Here is a 17,893-nt window from a genome sequence, read left to right as displayed (position 1 = left end):
GGTCAAAACAAAGCATGGGTCCCGACTCACATCTATATTTGACTGCTTTAAGCGATGGGTAGGGGTGACTGTGCTATCAAGGGAAGATTAGTACAGTCGAGGCTGCACTGCAGATTCGAAGCTCTCGAAACCAATACAGCAAGGATGGGCCCAATCTCGATTGACAATGTTTCTCGCTCAGACTTAGTGCACAGTTCTAGACGAATACCTTCGCTGTCAATGGCATAGCTTGAAGCCGGCTTCGAGAGAGTGTCGTTCGCAATGCTCTCCCGAGTTCCACTCCAAGCAAACAGGAAGCACCGTACTAATGGATATAAGCATAGCCTGCTGAATTACATGATATTTTCAGAGAGCTCGAGCGTAAAATCGAGCGAATGGGTCTGGTATTCTAGAAGTCGGAGCTAACAGCTTCCAAGAATCCAGCCACTGTCAACACCCCTCTCCACTCCCAGCAGCACAGTCCCTCCCTCTTCCACCCGAAACAAGCCAAGAACGAAATCTAGTAAGCCTAGCGCTCTCTGAAAGCGAGCGTAAACTCGTTCGTCCTGTTACACCGACATTAGCACAGTCCCACCGATAATCCAGAGAGGCGCAGGACAACTTACTTCGCTTGCTTCTCTGCCTCCTCCTCTCCCTCCTCCTCTCCCTCTCCCTCTCCTTCCACAGCACCGGCCCCACGCAACCCCCCAGCCTCCTCCCTCGCAGCACGGTCCTTCCTCCGCCTATGGCTCCTCGCAGCCCTCTGCAGAAACTTCCTCGCGTCAGGCACACCACTCGGAGCAGCAGTTCTCATCATGCGGTGCATTTTCTTCGCGCGCCCAGCTAGAGATCACCACCAATGTCAGCATCAAAGCTCTCGCACGGAGCAGAGAATTTGGAAGACTTACAACCGATGTTGAACCCATGCTCGGTGCGCACTTTTGCGGAAACAAGGGCCCAAAACTCGCCGCCGCGGTGCACTTCGACCTTGGAATCCATGAGGGCTTGGATCACGGCGAGGACGGCGATAGCTTCGGGAGAGTTGGCGAATGCGGCGGCCATGGTGATGATGTTGGATGTGGATGGATGGAATTGGGGTTTGTGGCGGAGAAGATTTTGCTGAAAGAGGAGGGGAGGGTTGTATTTGTAGTCGAAAGTTGCTGGGAAAATCATTGATTGTCTTTTCTTTCCTATTGTCAAGGAAAAAGTTCGTGCTTCACTTTTCAATGATTCACTCGCCAGGCAGCAGACTTTTGCCTTCACTTTTCAAGCGAAGAACTATGCCATTGACAGCAGATCAGTATAGACAATAGAGGCGAAGGATGCCATCCACGCAAACCCACCCAAGATGCAGCTCACCAAGACGATGGAGAAGCCGACGCACTGGTGAGACCGCACCACGTCATTCAACGACTTCCTCTCGAAACTCAGCATCCATCCGGTGAGCAAGGAGATCGAGTGGATGCTACCATACCTCATTCGAGGGCTTCCTTTCGAGATGGCGTCGACCACTTCTGGCTCGAGCTCGAGCACAAGCCAGCGAACGTCGAGGAAATCATTACCAGCTTCGGTCCCACTCGCTCGAACAGTGCCAGTGTGATCAAGACGGTGTCTGCCATACCTCAGGTGCAGGAAATCGCGTTCGCGAGCATCAAGTCCCACAAAAGAGCGAGTGGAGGTCTCCCGTACGACGCAGAGTATGTCAAGCTGTTGACCTGCCATAACCGAAAGCGTTCGAAATTTGATTCCATTCCAGCAATACCCCTCAGGTCGGAGGCAGCGTTCTGAACGAACAAGCACAATCCCATTGACAAAGCTTGTGGCAAATCCGCAGAAGACCTTGACAGAAGGAGTACATCCGCATGCTCCGCCTCACAAAGCTGACCGTGCTATTGGAAGCAGACCGGAACGGTCAACAACGCATTGCAGCGTTGAAGCTCGCCGCGCGCACGCCGTACATCCGCGGCAGCTTGGTTGTCCTCACCTGCGTGTTGCCCTCTTCACCTTCTCTTCTTTCCCACCGACGACCAGAAGCGGCTCAACAGACCATCAGATCGACTGCTTACGGACCTCAAATCCACCCGTCGTGATCGAAGTCCTGCGCCTGTGTGTTCACGTCCGCGAGTTTTCCGGAATGAACCAGCGCCGTGCATTCTGCAACTCCACATCTCAGGATTTGGTCCAACAGGTCCGCGATTGATGGGGAAATTGCGTCCGTCGAGTGAGGGTGCTGGTGAACACATTCCTTGTATCCCAAGAGGCGTGCCGGCGAAGAGCCTCGAATACTTCGGTGGTGGAATGCTATTCTGTGGCAATGACAACGAGATGAGCTTCGTAGTCGATGTCAACGAGTCGGAGAGCGCCGATGGTGCGGGACAGGGCGGTCTCGAAGAGACTGGTGCTCAACATGCATATATTCCACTATATCTCTATACCATTTCAACCTCGCGCCGATCACTCAAACTTCACCCTCCACCCCTCCCCAACTCTAACCTCCGGATCGCGAACAACCGCATAAGCCGCTTTGCCCTCCTTCTCCTTGGCAAACACCTCCACAGCCACCTTCCTCTCAGCCTTCCCACCTTCCTCAACCACAGTAACCTCCGTCTTCCCAACCCATCCATCCGGAACCCCCACAAGCACAATCTTCTCCACCCGCACATCCTTCATGACCTTCTTATACGCCTCCTGTTTCTTGCCCTTCTTCTCCTTCGGCGTCAGGTCTTCACTCACCAGTTCCTTGCTCGCAGCAGTGTACTTGAATGACCGGTGAATGAAAGCACCTTGTTCATAGTCGAACGACTCCCCATCATCCAGATACAGCGTTCCCTCCGCATCTCCACTGTGGCCCAGCACAACGACCAGAGTCACAGGATCGTACTTCATCAGTCCAGAACTACGCCTTGGTCGGTCGCGACGGGGGAAGATGTGTCCTCCTCGCATGAGCAGTGGGATGACATCCAGCGGAGCGTTGACATTGACTTCGCCGGGACCTTGATACGTCCAGAAGTCGAAGTAGTCATAGTAGACCTCCTTATCCGCGAGGTAGATTTTCTGCGCTGTCGTCTCAGGCGTTGTGACGGGTTTGGCGAGCAAGCCGGTGGAACCGATGAAGAATTGGTCATCAATGGCGAAACCCTTTTCGTCGCCGGGAAAGACGTAGTAATGTGGACGGATGATAGGCGCGCCGGTCATGTGGGACTCATGGAAGGCGGTGTACCAAGCTGGGAGCAGGGCGTAGCGGAGACGAATGGCTTGGGTGATGATCTCTGTGTAAGGACTTCCAGCGAGATAAGGCTCTCTCCGACGGGTGTCGATGTGGGCGTGCGCGCGCATGAAGGGGTAGAAGATGCCGGCTTGGTACCATCTCGTGAGGAGCTCCTTGTCGGGGTTGCCGAAGAAGCCGCCCACGTCAGCGCCGGCGAAGGGAAAGCCGGAGATGCCCATTGAGAGGGTCATGGGGATGGAGGCGGCGAGGTGGGACCATTCGGCTTGGTTGTCGCCGGTCCACATTGCGCCGAGACGTTGGGACCCTGCGAAGAAGGAGCGTGTGAGGACGAAGGGCCGGACGTTCTGTTTCTGCTCGGCTGGGGAGCGAGCGAGGAGACCTTCGTAGGTGGCATTGATGAGGGTCATGCCGTTGAGGTTGTGGACGTCGCGGTGCTCCCAGTTGTCGTGGTGCAGGTTGTCCTTGGGCATGGTTGTCTCTGGGCCGTTGAAGACCGAGGGCTCGTTCATGTCGTTCCAGATGAAGAGATTCTTGGCGGAGCCTGGGAATTTGGCATATTGGAAGAGGTCCGCCCACCATTTACGAGCGGCGGGACTGAAGCAGTCGACCCAGTGACTGCTGCCAGGCCAGCACCATCCTTCGTAGATGTTGCCTTCTTTGTTGTTCACGGCGAGACCTTTTGATTTGAGTTCGTCGACGATGGGGTAGCCGCCCTCGTTCTTGATGTGAGGGTCGATGATGGCGACGAGCTTACGATCGTGCTCATCGAGCTGTTTCTGCATGCCGAGAGGATCGGGAAAGGTCATGGAGTCCCATGTGAAGTACTTCTTTCCGTCGGTGTATTCAATATCCAACCAGATGACATCGTATGGGATGCGGTGCTTGTCGAACTTCTTGTCGACATCACGGACATCCTCATCTGTGACGTAGTTCCAGCGACATTGATGGCTGGCGATGGAGAAGTGTTGAGGGAGTTGTTGGGTTCCTGTGAGCTCAGTGTATGCTCCGAGGACATCCTGAGGAGTGGGTCCGAGGAAGACGAATACATCGAGGAGACCGTTCTCGCTAATCCAGTGGGTGTTGGTGGTCTTGTCGCCTGCGATTCCTAGACTCATAGCATTGGCGAGGGTTGAGGTCTTGGTGATGTCGACCCAGGTCTCTGCTGCGTTCAACCAGAACACGCCAACGGTGGAATCTTTCTTCTGCGCCTGCATGAACGGAATGTTGCCGTACAGAGTCATCGGGCTGTCCATCTCATACTCGAATACATCGGCGTTGTACATGCGGTAGGGCTCCGAGTATTTGCCGTCTCCTCCACGAGTCTCCTTCAACGCCAGAGGCCCAGCGTGCTCAGCAATTCCATATACGAAGTCGTAGCCTGGGAAGGAGATGTCCATTGCCACGGACTCCGGTCCACGAGGCTTAGTGTCGGTGTTGCCTCCAAAAGCCTCGTCCCACCATGTGCTCTCGTCCTCTCCGGCAACTTTGTCCTCTGTCTTTGCTGCTGCATCGTCCGTTCCATTCTGCTCTTCCGCCTTCTTCTCCACCTTCCTCCGCCAGTGCTCAACATTGAGCAGACCCTTGTCGTTGAATTTGATCTGAATCTCGCCGTCTCGTCTGAAGTCGATGCTGAGGGGAGAGTGTCGGATGATGGCGTCGAACTTGCTCCCAGCACCATACACCACTTTCGTTGTGTCCTTGTCCGCATCTTTCGAAATGGCAGCAGTAGTACTGACTGTCGTTCCACCTACGATAGCCCACTTCTCCGCCTCATTATATCGTTCCTTCCTGGCCTTGCTGTCATGTCGAAGCTCGATTTCACCCTTTTGACGCTTCTCCTCATCAATGGTCACGCGAGCAACTCCTGATTCGTAGAAGGCGAGCTTGAATGGGAGACGGATGGTCTCTGAGCTCGCGAGCTTCTTGTTGACAATCCCGGTAAGGATGCCATCGTTGAACTTGATCGTTGATGGCTCGAGTTGGTAAGGAGATTCCCATGTCGAGGTCGAGAGAGCATTATCGGCGTAGAGGCGATTTCGTTTACAGAAGCCGGACTGATCGCAGGTCTTGAAGTTCTCGTGCTTCACCGTCACTATTGTATGTCAGGCCGTGTTCTTTCAATGGAGCTGGAGCTCAGGAGGCTCGACTGGGATGTGTTCACTGACCGGCCGGCGTGATGAGGCTACATATCGTTGCGAGGAGGAAGAGAAGATTGGACCACATTGTCCATGAGCCATTGGAGCCACGCATTGTTCCTCCCAGCTGCTATGGCAGAATGAAGTTCATCAAAAAAGAAGAGCAACAGTTCATCCGCCAATGTCAACACGTTAAGCTGTTTCGCCGACGCCGAGCATTGAAAGCAAAAGTCGTGTTCAGGCATGCAAAGGCACCTGCCTGTTTGGTCGAGAACATGGAAAATGGCCAATTTGAGATGGGAGAAGGAAGAGGCAATAAATCATACCATTCTTCACTTGACACCCACTATGCAATGATCCTCACTTTACCACGATCAACCATTGCCAATTCACACCATCTGATCGAGTCGCCAGCTTCTTTCTCTCTCCTCCTGGACCCCTGCGTCAGTGGCCATTGAAGTCCTGCCCCACCAAAGCGTTTCGTGGGTGATCGGCGGTGTAAAAAATGGACAACTCCCCTCTTCCAGCAATCTTCAAGAAACTCGGTCCCAAAGACAGAGCCATCATCTCCCAGAACATTCAACGTCACCAACAAGAACAACAAGAACAAGCAGCAGACATGTCTTCCTCCGAGCAGACGTACGTTGTCCATATTGTTCTCTGCTGGATCGCAGACTGACCGCTCTCACAGCTTCATTGCCATCAAGCCAGACGGTGTCCAGGTATTTTCTTGAAGAAGATCAGGACTACAAGAATCAATACTGACCTCGCCCTTTCAGCGTGGACTCGTCGGCGACATCATCTGCCGCTTTGAGAAGCGCGGGTACGTCTCACCATCCTCATCATCCTCTTCAGCCGGAGCCATCCATTGACGCATTCCCTTCACCTCGCAGCTTCAAGCTCGTCGCCATCAAGCTCGTCACCGCCTCCAAGGAGCACCTCGAGAAGCACTACGCCGACCTTGCCGAGAAGCCCTTCTTCAAGGGTCTCGTTTCCTGTATGTCCACAACCCGCCATCCAGCAGAAAGAGAAGGCAGACTGCAGAGGAGGTCACACAAAGAAGGAAACATGAAACACATGTTAAAAGCACGATCTAACAACACACCAACACAGACATGGGTTCCGGCCCCATCTGCGCCATGGTCTGGGAGGGCCGTGACGCCGTCAAGACCGGCCGTGTCCTTCTCGGAGCCACCAACCCCGCTGCTTCGTCTCCAGGCACCATCCGTGGTGACTACGCCATTGTGAGTTCTACACCATCCTATCCAGGTATCGAGACTCGTTGCTGACACAATGCTCTCCAGGACGTCGGCCGCAACGTCTGCCACGGCTCCGACGCCGTCGAGTCCGCCCAGAAGGAGATTGCTCTCTGGTTCGAGAAGAGCGAGATTCAGAGCTGGAAGTCGGCGCAGCACGACTGGGTTTACGAGAAGTAGATGCATGGTCTGGCGAGAATGTGAACGCTAGGGCTAGAGCAAGTCATGCGGATACTTGTCTGTACGAGTTGCTCGAGAGCAGCACAAAAGTCAATAGATCGAAGCGTCGTTGACATGATTGACGATGGTGAATAAAAATCATTTACCTGTTCCGATATCCAGTATAGATGTGCTGTGACACAAGTTCAAGTGATAGTCTTGACACCACTGTTTCCTCTGGCTATCTTACACTGTCATGGGTGTCCAGCTCGGGCCCGAAATTAAGACTTCGGTCTTGACGGCAGACAAATGTGAAGTCTCCTTCTTCATCGTGCTCCTTCTCACCTCAACCTTCCCCTTCGCATACCCACAACCAATCTCTGCGCGCTCGTTTCGGACCACTGCTTAGATGGCGATGACTGCTCCTCACGGCATATTCTCCAATGTTCGGCCAACACTGCAGAACATGTCCTCAGGTTGAGATTGATGCGTAGTGGGCCAGTGGCATTATTGACCAACAGTCAGAGATCAGCGTCACCGGTGAGGCGAGCAAAGAATATCTCGTGTCCCGCGATGCAACAATAAGGCAAATGCCAACCTCGCTGTCGCGGCGGGCGGGGTCGATCGAAGTCCATCGAAACCTGCCGAGAATCAGCCGGTGCGAAGAGAGTGGGCCATGGCGACCTTGGGAGTACCATTTCTACGTTCATGATTCCTTGCTGCTCCTCGAACATTCCCATTTCTTCCGTCAAGGTCATTTCCATACTGCTCACTCTAGGATCGTACTGTACACTGCCATCTTGTCTGGACAATCGCGCAACGACAACGCCACTCCAACCCTCGTGTTCACACCAGATCGAGAAAGCTGCTTCGCTAGTCAACCTCTGGCTTGACTAGCTGTCATAAGGCAACGAATGCGTGGCAGCCAGCAGTAGCTACACACGACATGATCATACGGTTTTGCCACGGCCAGCCTCGCATCGAACTCCTAGGTTGATGCAGGGAATATCAGACCGCCAGGCCACACCATGTCCACCCAACATCTACTCGCTCAAAACTCCGTCAACAAACCTGGAACCTCATGTCTAGGCTGTCGGCGGCGCAAACTGAAATGCAGTCGCGAGACGGAAGGTTGCCACAACTGCGTCAAGTCCGACTTACCTTGTGTCTATCCCGCGCCAGAACTGGGCGTCAAACGTAAACGAGGACCATACAAGAAAGACAAACCGCCGCGACAGAGGCATCTCGAGGATCTAGTTAGGTACCTCCAACCGGGAGCTGCTTCGTCGGCGAATGGAGAGGGAGATGGAAGGACAGAAGTGAACGGTGGTGAAGAGGAACGACGCAGTTCGGAGGCCGCGCAAGGCATTAATGCATCAGGGTCAAGCCGTTCAGCGTCACGGCTCAGCACAGTACGAACGACCGCCGCATCAGAGGGGCTGGTTCAAGATGCTTTGATCGCTCTCACGCGGTCTTCTGGCAACAATGAACATGAACCTCGTGTTGACGATCGGGCGTTCAATGTTCGCGCTTATCACGCTACTCCCTCGACCGCCGCACATACGACTTCAAATACGAAAGTTGCGATGCCTCATCCTCCGACACGGAGTGTCTTCGAATACTGGCATCTATTCGCCTCCCGCGTCGATCCCATGATCAAGCTCATCCACCGTCCGACCTTTACGAAGAAACTCCTTGGTCTGGTTGATAATATCAACATCAACAACATCCCCACTTCGACGAATGCGTTGTTGTTCGCGATGTACTTCGCGGCGGTGAGCTCGTGCACGGCGGCGGAGACCAGGTGGAGATTTGGAGAAGCGCAGGAGGTATTGTTGAGGCGGTATGGGCAGTGTGTGGAGACTGCGGTGAAGGAAACACTTGAGGCGCCAGGCTTAGAGACTGTGCAGGGATTGGTGTTGTATATGGTGAGTTTATTCCTGACCCGACCAAAATCCCGACTTGATTCATTTGTAGCTGACTATTATGCGCTCAGATCTGCATCCGTCATCAATCCACTCCTACGAATCTTCCTGCACTCTTCACCCTCGCTGTCCGAGCTGCCGAATTGCTCGGCCTTCACGAGGATCCAACTACCAAGTTTCCACCGTACGAAGCCGAGCTCCGTCGTCGCTGCTGGCATCACCTCTGTGGTCTCGAGTCTCGCACTGCGGAAGACTCAGGTTCGCGCAGTGCTTCCCTGCTGCAGAATAGCTCGATTTCCTTGCCATCTAATCTCAACGACAACGATCTCCATCCATCAATTTCGGTGGTACCAAGTCCAAGACAAGGCGTAACTGATATGACCTTTCCTCTATTACGGTTTGAAGTACATCGCCTTGTCTTCACACTCTTCGACATGAAGAAACGACACAACCCGACTATCTCGCAAACCTCTCTCCACGAGCAACAAAGCCGCTTCTTCGACTCGACGACGGCTCGCTTGCAATCGACTTACTCCGCCCACTTCGATGCCTCTACTCGATCTTACGACTGGCTTTGCGCCACATTCTTGCACGCCTTGCTGCTCAAGTGCCGACTCATAATTGACTTCCCAAAAGGCCTTATTCCAACGCCGGAAACGCCGCCGGCGCAAAGACACCACCTCCTTCGCACGTCCGTTGAGATCATACAATACACGCATGTCCTGGCCTCCCCTCCTTCCAGTCCCGCGAATGGATCTGCGGCAGGGAGAGGTTGCACAGCGGACTATGCTTGGTTCTTCCGCGACTTTGTGCAGTGGCATAGCCTGGCGATCGTGATTGCAGAATTGGGGAATTCCAGAAATGAAGAGTTCAGAGAGGCAGCGTGGCAAGCCCTTGATCCTCTCTTGCGCGACTGGGATGATGTCTTCAAGGACAAAAAGGAAGATCCTGCGTGGGGATATGTGGATGGCTTGATTCGGAAAGCGAGAGCAGGGAGGAGCCAGGCTGAGCGGGCTGCTACGGATGGACATGAAAGTAGGAAGAGCAAAAAAAGCAGTAAGGCTCAGGGTGGGAGACAGCGGCAGAACGAACTTACGACGAAAGAGGCCGCCCCGAAGCAGCAGCAACAGAGCTTCTCACTATTGATGCCACGGGCAGAGCCAATTCCGGAGCGACACCTCGCCACGACGAAAGAGCAAACCCGAAACCAGCAGCACAACCGATCGGACCACCATTACCAGCCGCCGCCGAAATATCAACAGTCGCAACATCACCCACCCTATCCCTCCATGCAGGCACATCAACAACAGCAACACCACCCTTACTCCGACCATCAATACAACCAGCCACAGCCGGACCACCGCAACAGCTCCAATCAGCCCTATTCCCAAGCCATACCGCCATCCGCTTCGCATGTAACTTCATACCCGCCTCCCACCTTCGCCTCGAACATCACACAGACTTCTCTCGATTACTCCTCACCCACCCACACAACCACGACACCTTCCTCCTCCACTAATCTCGACTCCGAATCCTTCGACTTCAGCTTCGCGGACCTCGACTTCTCCGCGTTCGAACACGTCTTCGGTAATAATGGCGACTTGTGGATGGGAAACACCATGGTAACAGGAGCAGGAGCAGGAGCGGGTGGTGGAGGTATAGACTCCTTACCCTTCTATCATGCTGCTGTTGAGCCTGCTGAGCGAGCGGGGTTTGGAGGGGCGGAAGGGTGGAATAATGACGCTGGAGGTGGATCACAGAGACCGGCCGTTGAGCATGCAGCACTAGCTACGAGTGAGTCGGCAGTGGAGACGGGTGGAAGGCATGACAGATATGGAGGTGATGACAGATACATAGAGCAGGAGAGCGGAGGGTGGGTGAGGAGGCCGGGTACATGAAGTCACACTACCCAGAGTCTCGTATCCCGCACTAGCTGAACGAAGCGTTTATATAAAAGAGCAATATTCGCAACCAAGTTTGATACCACCTGCTGTCGAACACATCCCGTCGTCCAAACCTCACCCTCAAGTAGTCATACCCGGACTATCCTGTTCTCTGTCGCTTCAAAAAGTCCGCACTCAAATTGGACCAGCCTGCAGAAGACAACATGCAGTTAACTCAACACATCCTTCCCAAGACCTCCCTGCTCGCTGGTTTAGTACATCGAAAAGTCCGCGGGCATGCAGCCTACATTAGCGGGCATTAGCGGGCTACATCGTGACACCAGGTCCAGGTCGCGTGTCAAGAAAAGGCAAGAGTACACCCTCCTGCGGCCAAATTTTTCAGCGGAAAGAAGAATGGGGACAAAAGAAGATGGTCGATGAGGTATGTATCGATTTCTTAAGTTTGAGATGGTGTCGGCAGCAATGAAAATGGTTGCTTGGACACATATCTCAAATGCCTATATCACAGTGCCCGCGGCCGTCTCCATCTCGGTTGACTGACCTCCACGATTTAGACTTTTGACGTGGAGAGTCGATCTGACAGCACCGCGATCGTCCGACTCCGCTTTCTTCCTCTGACATGGAAGTCAAGGCTCCTCTTATATACAGCGTCCGATTGGTGCATCTCGGAGGTGGTGCGAGTCGATATTTCAGGAAGAAGCAAACTCTTGAGCTCCTACCACAGAGCAGCCGAGCTTATCATTCCGTACGATAGTCTATGACAGCCGGATCTCTGAGTCGAGCAACTTCTCTCTCTTTCAAGGGCCCGCTGACGCCGGAGAACTCCCGCAGCAATATTGCCGGCTTTCAATTCGAGATCGACAAAGAGCGATAGCCTTCTCGATCTCCTCTATCGCCCGGCTCATGCTCAACCTCCGTGAGGTCGGCAACTTTTCTCGCTGGCCGACGCAACGCATTCAGCTCCGCCGCGGGCGCTTCTGTTCTGATCTTCTCCCTCACTCGCTCGAAAGTCACTTTTCCCGTTCCGTTCTCCCGTGGGAAGGAAGTGAAATCGTCCATGCGGCGTCTCCTCTCCTTGTTTTGCCCAGTTCATCCACCCATGCAAGATCATTCCCGTCCGCTCGCGCGGAAGAGTGATTCTTCGCTCTCCGAGCTATGCTGAGCGGACTATCCATCCATTTAGGCTCGTCCGTGTCGTGCTGCTGTGGCATTCCCAGTAGAGCCAAGCAGTTTCGTGGCTAATTCCATTCTTTCCTACATCCACGAGCGAGAGAGAGAGAGTTTCGGATTCTTGGAGGTGCATAAGCCTCCATCTCGCTCGGACAAGACGGACGAGTCCTCAATTAAATGCCCTGCAGTCCACAGAGGGGGGAACTTCAGGGTGTAGCTGAAAATCCGCAAACTCCCCAGCGCGAGAGGATTGTGAGAAATGGCGACAATGATGTCCATCGCTCGTGCTAGGTAGTGGTCCACATGTCGTCTTCTTCCCCCTGTGTCAGCGGTGGCTGTCCTTGTGGCCTGGCGGTCCTGATGGGTATTTTCCAGATGGGGCTTCCCGGGTAGAGAATGATTTCCTGCCACTCATGTCGCCGCACCCTCCGGTTTCTGCCCCGTAACAACATACCTAACACCACCCGTCAGCGCACTCACACCCCGGAAACACACACCCTCGAGAGGGAGGGACAATCTAAAAACTCACACCGGCACATAACAATGCAACTTCTTACTCTTCACCTCCGTCCGCACCTTCGCCAACAACACCTCCATCTCCTCCACCCCCCACCCCAATCCATACGTAAACGTCCTCAAACTCAGTCCACTCAGTCCTTCGAGATAGCCCACCAGAAATAGTAACCCGGCTTGCCGCAACCTTTTATCCTTCGGCCATGGTCCGATGGGCATTTTATACGCCCTTATTGATACATTCACGAACCCGGCCGCGGACATCTCCCGCGCCATGTATTCGGGGTCGCAACGTCCTGTGAGTCCGAGGTTGGAGATGCCGAGATTCCAGAGGTCGAGCCATTGCTGCGTCGCGGAGGAGGGGGAGAGGGATCCATCGTCCGACATGAACGCGAGGTCGAATTCCTGATTTTCCACCCATCCGCCGGGGAGCATGGACTTGTAGGCTTGCTCGTAGAAAAACGGCCAAGACTTGATGCTGAAACCGTTCATCAGCCTCGTATGCACGAGATCGAATTTTTGCGAGAAATTCCACTCCTCATCCGCATCCATAATCTGAAACTCCAAATTCGGGGGCACCGCACTCGGTTGAATGGGACTCAAATCCGCCCCGATGACCTGCGCGTCGGGATACTCGTCCGCGACATCAATGGCCCATATCCCCGTGCCCGTGCCGATGTCGAGGATCATTCGCGGACCCGGAGGAGTCTGCAAGGGGGCGAAGAAGTGGGTCTCCTCGAGGGTGAGGCGCATGGAGTGGTAGTGGATGTCCATGCGTTCCTGTTCGATTTCGTCGTTGGGGAGGACGTGTTTTTTGTCGCGGGCGAAGGCGTGGTAGGTGCGGCCGTTTTCGAGCTCGTATTGGTAGATTGAGGAGGTGATGGAGGCGGTGGAGAGGAGGGCTTCGGAGTAGCCCGAGTCGGAGGAGGCGTAGCCGGATGTGTCGCGGATTTCGAGGTCGACGGTGGAGAGGATGGGGGGTTCATCTGGGGGTGAGGATGAGGAGGAGGCCATGGTGGGTGGGTGAGGGGGAAGGGAGAGGGGGAGGGATGAGGCTGAGGGTGGATGGATGCTGGTCTTTCTTTGTAGGTGTGGTGATCAGATGTCTCGGTCCGGGATCGTGTGTGGCTTGACAGGACAACCCGATGGCGAGAGAGTAGGTAGAGGGTAGGCCAGTGTGGTTGACGTCTTGGCGGGTCTGTCAGGTATATATGAGGGTCATTCACTCAAATCCGTGGATGTCATAGATGTGGCTCGGCCGTAGAGGACTTGAACGGGAGGAAGGTGGAAGATGGGCGTGTATGGTAGTATAGTTGGCAGAATTTGACATCGATCTCTCTCTCATTTCTCTGGGCAATCGAAGTCTAGTCCCTGGAGGTGCCATGGACCATGGACCATGGACCATAGTGCGAGTAGTTCTAGCGTGAAGGAGCCACGTGGGAGATGTAGGTTTGGCCTCCGCGGAACCTTCGCACGCAGCAGAGAGTCAGCCACCCGAAAGAGAAGTGTCCACTCGTTGCTGCATAACTGCGTAATGCCGATGCCGTGGATGTGAAGATGACATATCCCGATGTGAGATCGAAAAAGTGTTCCGATCTTTGTTGTCTATACCTTAGATCGTCTTCTTCGCCCCCACCCACCATCATGACAATGCGCCACCACATGTCTCATCGGCACCACAGGGCTGAGCCCGAGAAAGCCACGCGATGAGATGAGATGTGATGTGGAATCATTATGCACACAAACCGCATCTGACCACGCTGCCCTGACGTCTTGTCTTGTCTTGGCTCCGTTGCTTCCGTCTGTCATCTCACATCTTCGCCCCCACTCTGACCTCGATCGCTCTCACTCTGCCATCGGCCTCCCACTCCCACTCCGATACCCCGAACGGCTCGAACCGGGTAGACGACACATCAGTCTATCACGTGAAGGGCCTAGTCTTACGTCTCACATGCGTCCTCAAAGAACGAATGCATCCTTCGCGTGCGCTGGCTGCATGTGCCCTGCATACTCCCACGCTCGTCGACGTATGGCTGACTTCCACCTCCACGCTAGACACGTTTGATGAAGACAGCAGAACCGGTTGAGAGGGGGTGAGGGAAGAGAAATCCTTCGAGGGCAAGTTTGTCTCCGCTGCAGGGAGGAAAAGCAATGCTTGCAACGTCACGGCAGTTGTGCTTCGTTAAACAAGCTCTCAACCCTTGTCTTCCTATGCATTGCACTCTTACTGCAGTAGTGGGTCCATACCAGCTTGCTTAGTCTGTTGAGGAGAACGACGTGAGAAAACAATCATCGTCGTCGTGTCAAGCGAGGAGGAGACCAGTCCTCTCCTACCATCTGGTTCTCACCACTCATACACCACCACCACAGCCATGTCTCTCCTCTCCGCCCACAACCTCCTCCTCGCCTTCTCCGCCTTCTCCATCCTCCTTCTCCTCCGTCTCATCGTCGCCCTCTTCCAAAATCACGCCCAGCTTCGAGACTTCAAAGGCCCCGGTCTAGCCGCCTACACCCGCTTCTGGATCTTCAAGGAAGAAGTCGCGGGTCGCTTACCGCATTCGCAACGAGCCGCGCTGAGGAAATACGGTATGTCTCACTCTTACCCAGCGGGCTTGCCTCCAGTGTCCAAATGGAGTACACACACATCGCATCGCTGTATACCACGATCGCTAACTCCTACGGTCTGGCCATCGACAGGCTCACCATGTCGCATTGGACCAAATCTCCTCGTCACCGACGACGCGGACTTGATCCGACATATGAACGCTCCCGGATCGAGGTGGACGCGGAGTTCGTGGTATGAAGCGATGAAGATGGATCCTAGACAGGACAATGTCTTTTCGACGAGGGATGAGAAATTGCACGCCGAGTTGAAAGCGAAGGAATATGGAGGCGTGAGTACTCATCCCCAAACCTCCCTCACCACCATCACCAATAATCCTCATCACTGACACTGACAACATATCAAATCAGTACAACTCTCCCTCAATCGAACCCCTAATCGACTCCCTCACCACGCAACTCCTCACCCTCATCTCCACTCACCACCCCTCCCAACCCTTCGACCTCTCCTCCACAATCCGCTACTACGTCCTCGACGTCCTCTCCACCGTCGCCTTCGCCGGCCCCTTCGGTTTCATGGCCCAGAATCGCGACTTATGGGACTACCAAAAAACCTCCAACGCCTTCATGCTCCTCCTCGGCCTCTCCGCCAACCACACTTTCTTCCGCTCCCTCCTCTCCCACCCCTTCATGCAATATCTGGCAGCACCCAAACTCACCGACACAACCGGTCTCGGCCCCGCGCTCAAATTCGCCCGCGAGGCAGTCGCAACCCGTTTCGGTCCCGACGCGGAGAAGGAGAAGGAAAAAAAGGATCTCCTCGGCCACTTCGTCGCCAAAGGCTTATCCCAACTGCAATGCGAAGTCGAAGCTTTCCTGCAAATCGCAGCGGGGTCCGATAGTACGACTACAGTCCTCCGCTCCACCCTCTTCCTGCTCGCTTCCAACCCCCCTGCTTACGCTCGCCTCCGCGCTGAAGTCGACGCCGCGGACACCTCCCGCCCTGTGATCAAATACACCGAATCCCTCCGCCTCCCCTACCTACAAGCGTGTATATGGGAAGGCTGCCGCTTATACCCTCCCCTCTTCGGCCTCAAATCCAAGACCTCCCCTCCTGATGGCGAAACGATTAAAGGGGTGTACTACCCTCCTGGAACGGAGGTCGCGATTTGCGATGATGCGGTGATGCGCAATCCTGACGTCTTCGGCGAGAGGGTCGACGTTTTCGAACCGGAACGATTCCTTGTTGAGGATGAAGAAGTCCGCGCGAGACGGTTACGGACGGTGGAGGTTGTGTTTGGGAGTGGACGATTTTTGTGTTTGGGACGGGGCATTGCGATGATGGAGATTAACAAGGCGATTTTCGAGGTGAGTTTCAAGCGTTCTTTTAGAGGAAGGGATGGTTGAATTGTTTGGTTGGGTGGGTGGCTAACTGGTGCGGTGATGGGTGAGCAGATTTTCAAGACGTTTGATTTGGTGGTTGCGGATCCGATGAGAGGGATTGATATGGTGAGGCATAATGTGCATGTTCAGTCGGAGATGAATGTCGTGGCGTATCCGCGAAGTCGGTAAATTCCTGAGAGCAAAGGGGCTTCGATTTATGCCGCGTTCAACGAGCTCGAGTGGAGGGAAGGAAGGAAAAGTTCGAAAAGATCGTAATGGGAATGATATGATGCCTAGCAGGAAACGGGGGTGGTTTAATTCGGGAACGACGGTAATGATTCGGATGATACGGATGATGAGAATGGCCAGAATGATGAGAAAGGGAGGCAAAACGAGAATTGAAACGCTGAGAATGACTTGAGAATGTCGTCCCGGCGTTTGTGGGACATATCTTTACGATGTATAAACACATTACCTTACGAGGTTTCTGGCAATCTAAGGTTCCCTTTCCATGGCAACCGATTGAATCTGACGGGGAGTTCAATGTTCGCCGTGAATGTGAAAGGGTCTGTCTTTGCGCATACATTCGACTCGTTGGGCGTTTCCGCATAGCCGCGATCGGGTCGGGCATCACCGAGCGAAGCAGAGAGGACGCAAGCAGTCTAGTTTCTGCCCTGGGCGATGTGTGTAGTCGTACCGCGGTAGCAGCGATGCAGGCGGTCGGTGAGCTTCACCACAGCAACATGATCCAGATTCCACCTCCTGGCATCAAATGAATGTCGCATGTCGGCGTGAGCATGTTGCCGACCAACTCACAGCTGGATCGTAGAGCTCCAGCTCCAGGTTGAGAAAATTGCTCGATGCGTTACTGTCTCCTCCATTTCTCGACCCGAACCACTCTGCGTGGGTCGATCAAGCATCTGTATATCATGTCATCCGCCTCCTTTCTTTGTACATTTGTCCATTCCCTCCCCCGCCCTCAATCATACACTCCCCTCCCCTCCTCCAGGCATAATCTTCTCAAACCTGCCCCTCGCATTCCTCGCACCCCCAGCACCACCCAATGGTCCATCCGCCCCACCCGCTCCCTTAAAAACCTGATCCAACACCAACTTCTTCCCCTTCTCCGTGCCCCTCCGAAAACTCCCATCCCCCGCAAAAAACATCTCCATCTCCCCCCCTTCACCCATCATCCCCTCAATCCTCTTCGCCTCCTCATCCAGCTCCCTCCCCGCTTCCAAACTCCCACTCTCCCACACATCCGCTTTCATACCCACGCCATAATACTGATACTTCCGCAAGAAAGCCAACCACACGCTCACCGTCTCGGGATGTCCATCCACGATCCTCACCCACCGTCGCAGAGTAATCCGTTCGAAATTCTCCTGCGATTTCTTGTGTACGAAATTTCCCCGCGGCACGGTCCAGCGTTCCACCTTTTTCGGCAGCAAAATGGGTCCCTTGGCGGGGAGGTGGAGGTAGTAGGCTGCGCGGAGGGCGAAGTCGGCGAAGACTTCGAGGTTGCGGATGGAGTAGGAGCGGAGTTGGAGGTCGGCGGAGGTGAGGTTTGAGGTGGGTGCGCGTTTGAGGGGGGTGAGGTAGGTTGCTTGGACGGCTAGAGGGAGGCGGAGGGAGGCGAGGGAGCGTTCGAGGGAGGCGGGGAGGGGGAGAGAGGGGG

The 17,893-nt window shown here is 54.4% G+C and overlaps 8 protein-coding genes across 8 annotated transcripts; 4 read left to right on the top strand and 4 right to left on the bottom strand.

Annotated features, from left to right (window-relative positions):
• Positions 1 to 216: 216 nt before the first annotated feature.
• MYCGRDRAFT_95074 (uncharacterized protein) lies at positions 217 to 1,041 on the bottom strand (the record flags this gene model as incomplete). The annotated part of the gene is made up of 3 exons (XM_003849938.1): positions 217 to 304; positions 606 to 822; positions 888 to 1,041. The coding sequence occupies 3 exons, from the start codon at positions 1,039 to 1,041 to the stop codon at positions 217 to 219; spliced, it is 459 nt and encodes a 152-aa protein (XP_003849986.1).
• A 286-nt stretch (positions 1,042 to 1,327) lies between these two features.
• Positions 1,328 to 2,069, top strand: MYCGRDRAFT_95073 (uncharacterized protein; the record flags this gene model as incomplete). Its single annotated transcript, XM_003850389.1, has 4 exons — positions 1,328 to 1,365; positions 1,464 to 1,676; positions 1,736 to 1,748; positions 1,827 to 2,069. The coding sequence occupies 4 exons, from the start codon at positions 1,328 to 1,330 to the stop codon at positions 2,067 to 2,069; spliced, it is 507 nt and encodes a 168-aa protein (XP_003850437.1).
• Positions 2,070 to 2,433: 364 nt separating this feature from the next.
• Positions 2,434 to 5,458, bottom strand: MgAGL4 (putative alpha-glucosidase; the record flags this gene model as incomplete). Its single annotated transcript, XM_003849937.1, has 2 exons — positions 2,434 to 5,300; positions 5,374 to 5,458. 2 exons carry the CDS (start codon positions 5,456 to 5,458, stop codon positions 2,434 to 2,436), a joined length of 2,952 nt encoding a protein of 983 aa, XP_003849985.1.
• A 504-nt stretch (positions 5,459 to 5,962) lies between these two features.
• Positions 5,963 to 6,779, top strand: MYCGRDRAFT_95071 (uncharacterized protein; the record flags this gene model as incomplete). Its single annotated transcript, XM_003850390.1, has 6 exons — positions 5,963 to 5,982; positions 6,035 to 6,065; positions 6,123 to 6,166; positions 6,237 to 6,340; positions 6,457 to 6,587; positions 6,648 to 6,779. 6 exons carry the CDS (start codon positions 5,963 to 5,965, stop codon positions 6,777 to 6,779), a joined length of 462 nt encoding a protein of 153 aa, XP_003850438.1.
• Positions 6,780 to 7,501: 722 nt separating this feature from the next.
• On the top strand, positions 7,502 to 8,549 carry MYCGRDRAFT_105403 (uncharacterized protein; the record flags this gene model as incomplete). The annotated part of the gene is made up of 1 exon (XM_003850391.1): positions 7,502 to 8,549. A coding segment is annotated over one exon (762 nt), but the record flags the coding sequence as incomplete, so codon positions are not given.
• Positions 8,550 to 11,756: 3,207 nt separating this feature from the next.
• On the bottom strand, positions 11,757 to 13,311 carry MYCGRDRAFT_61457 (uncharacterized protein; the record flags this gene model as incomplete). The annotated part of the gene is made up of 1 exon (XM_003849936.1): positions 11,757 to 13,311. One exon carries the CDS (start codon positions 13,282 to 13,284, stop codon positions 12,283 to 12,285), a length of 1,002 nt encoding a protein of 333 aa, XP_003849984.1.
• A 1,279-nt stretch (positions 13,312 to 14,590) lies between these two features.
• CYP-71 (putative P450 monooxygenase) lies at positions 14,591 to 16,404 on the top strand (the record flags this gene model as incomplete). The annotated part of the gene is made up of 4 exons (XM_003850392.1): positions 14,591 to 14,856; positions 14,968 to 15,164; positions 15,244 to 16,200; positions 16,366 to 16,404. 4 exons carry the CDS (start codon positions 14,643 to 14,645, stop codon positions 16,402 to 16,404), a joined length of 1,407 nt encoding a protein of 468 aa, XP_003850440.1.
• A 998-nt stretch (positions 16,405 to 17,402) lies between these two features.
• On the bottom strand, positions 17,403 to 17,852 carry MYCGRDRAFT_27566 (uncharacterized protein; the record flags this gene model as incomplete). The annotated part of the gene is made up of 1 exon (XM_003849935.1): positions 17,403 to 17,852. A coding segment is annotated over one exon (450 nt), but the record flags the coding sequence as incomplete, so codon positions are not given.
• Positions 17,853 to 17,893: the final 41 nt, after the last annotated feature.

Source organism: Zymoseptoria tritici, chromosome 8 (genome assembly GCF_000219625.1).
Source record: "Zymoseptoria tritici IPO323 chromosome 8, whole genome shotgun sequence".
In the NCBI taxonomy this organism is placed as follows: Eukaryota; Fungi; Ascomycota; class Dothideomycetes; order Mycosphaerellales; family Mycosphaerellaceae; genus Zymoseptoria; species Zymoseptoria tritici.
Note: the sequence above shows the minus strand (reverse complement) of the source record. Positions and strands in the feature narration are given on the sequence as shown.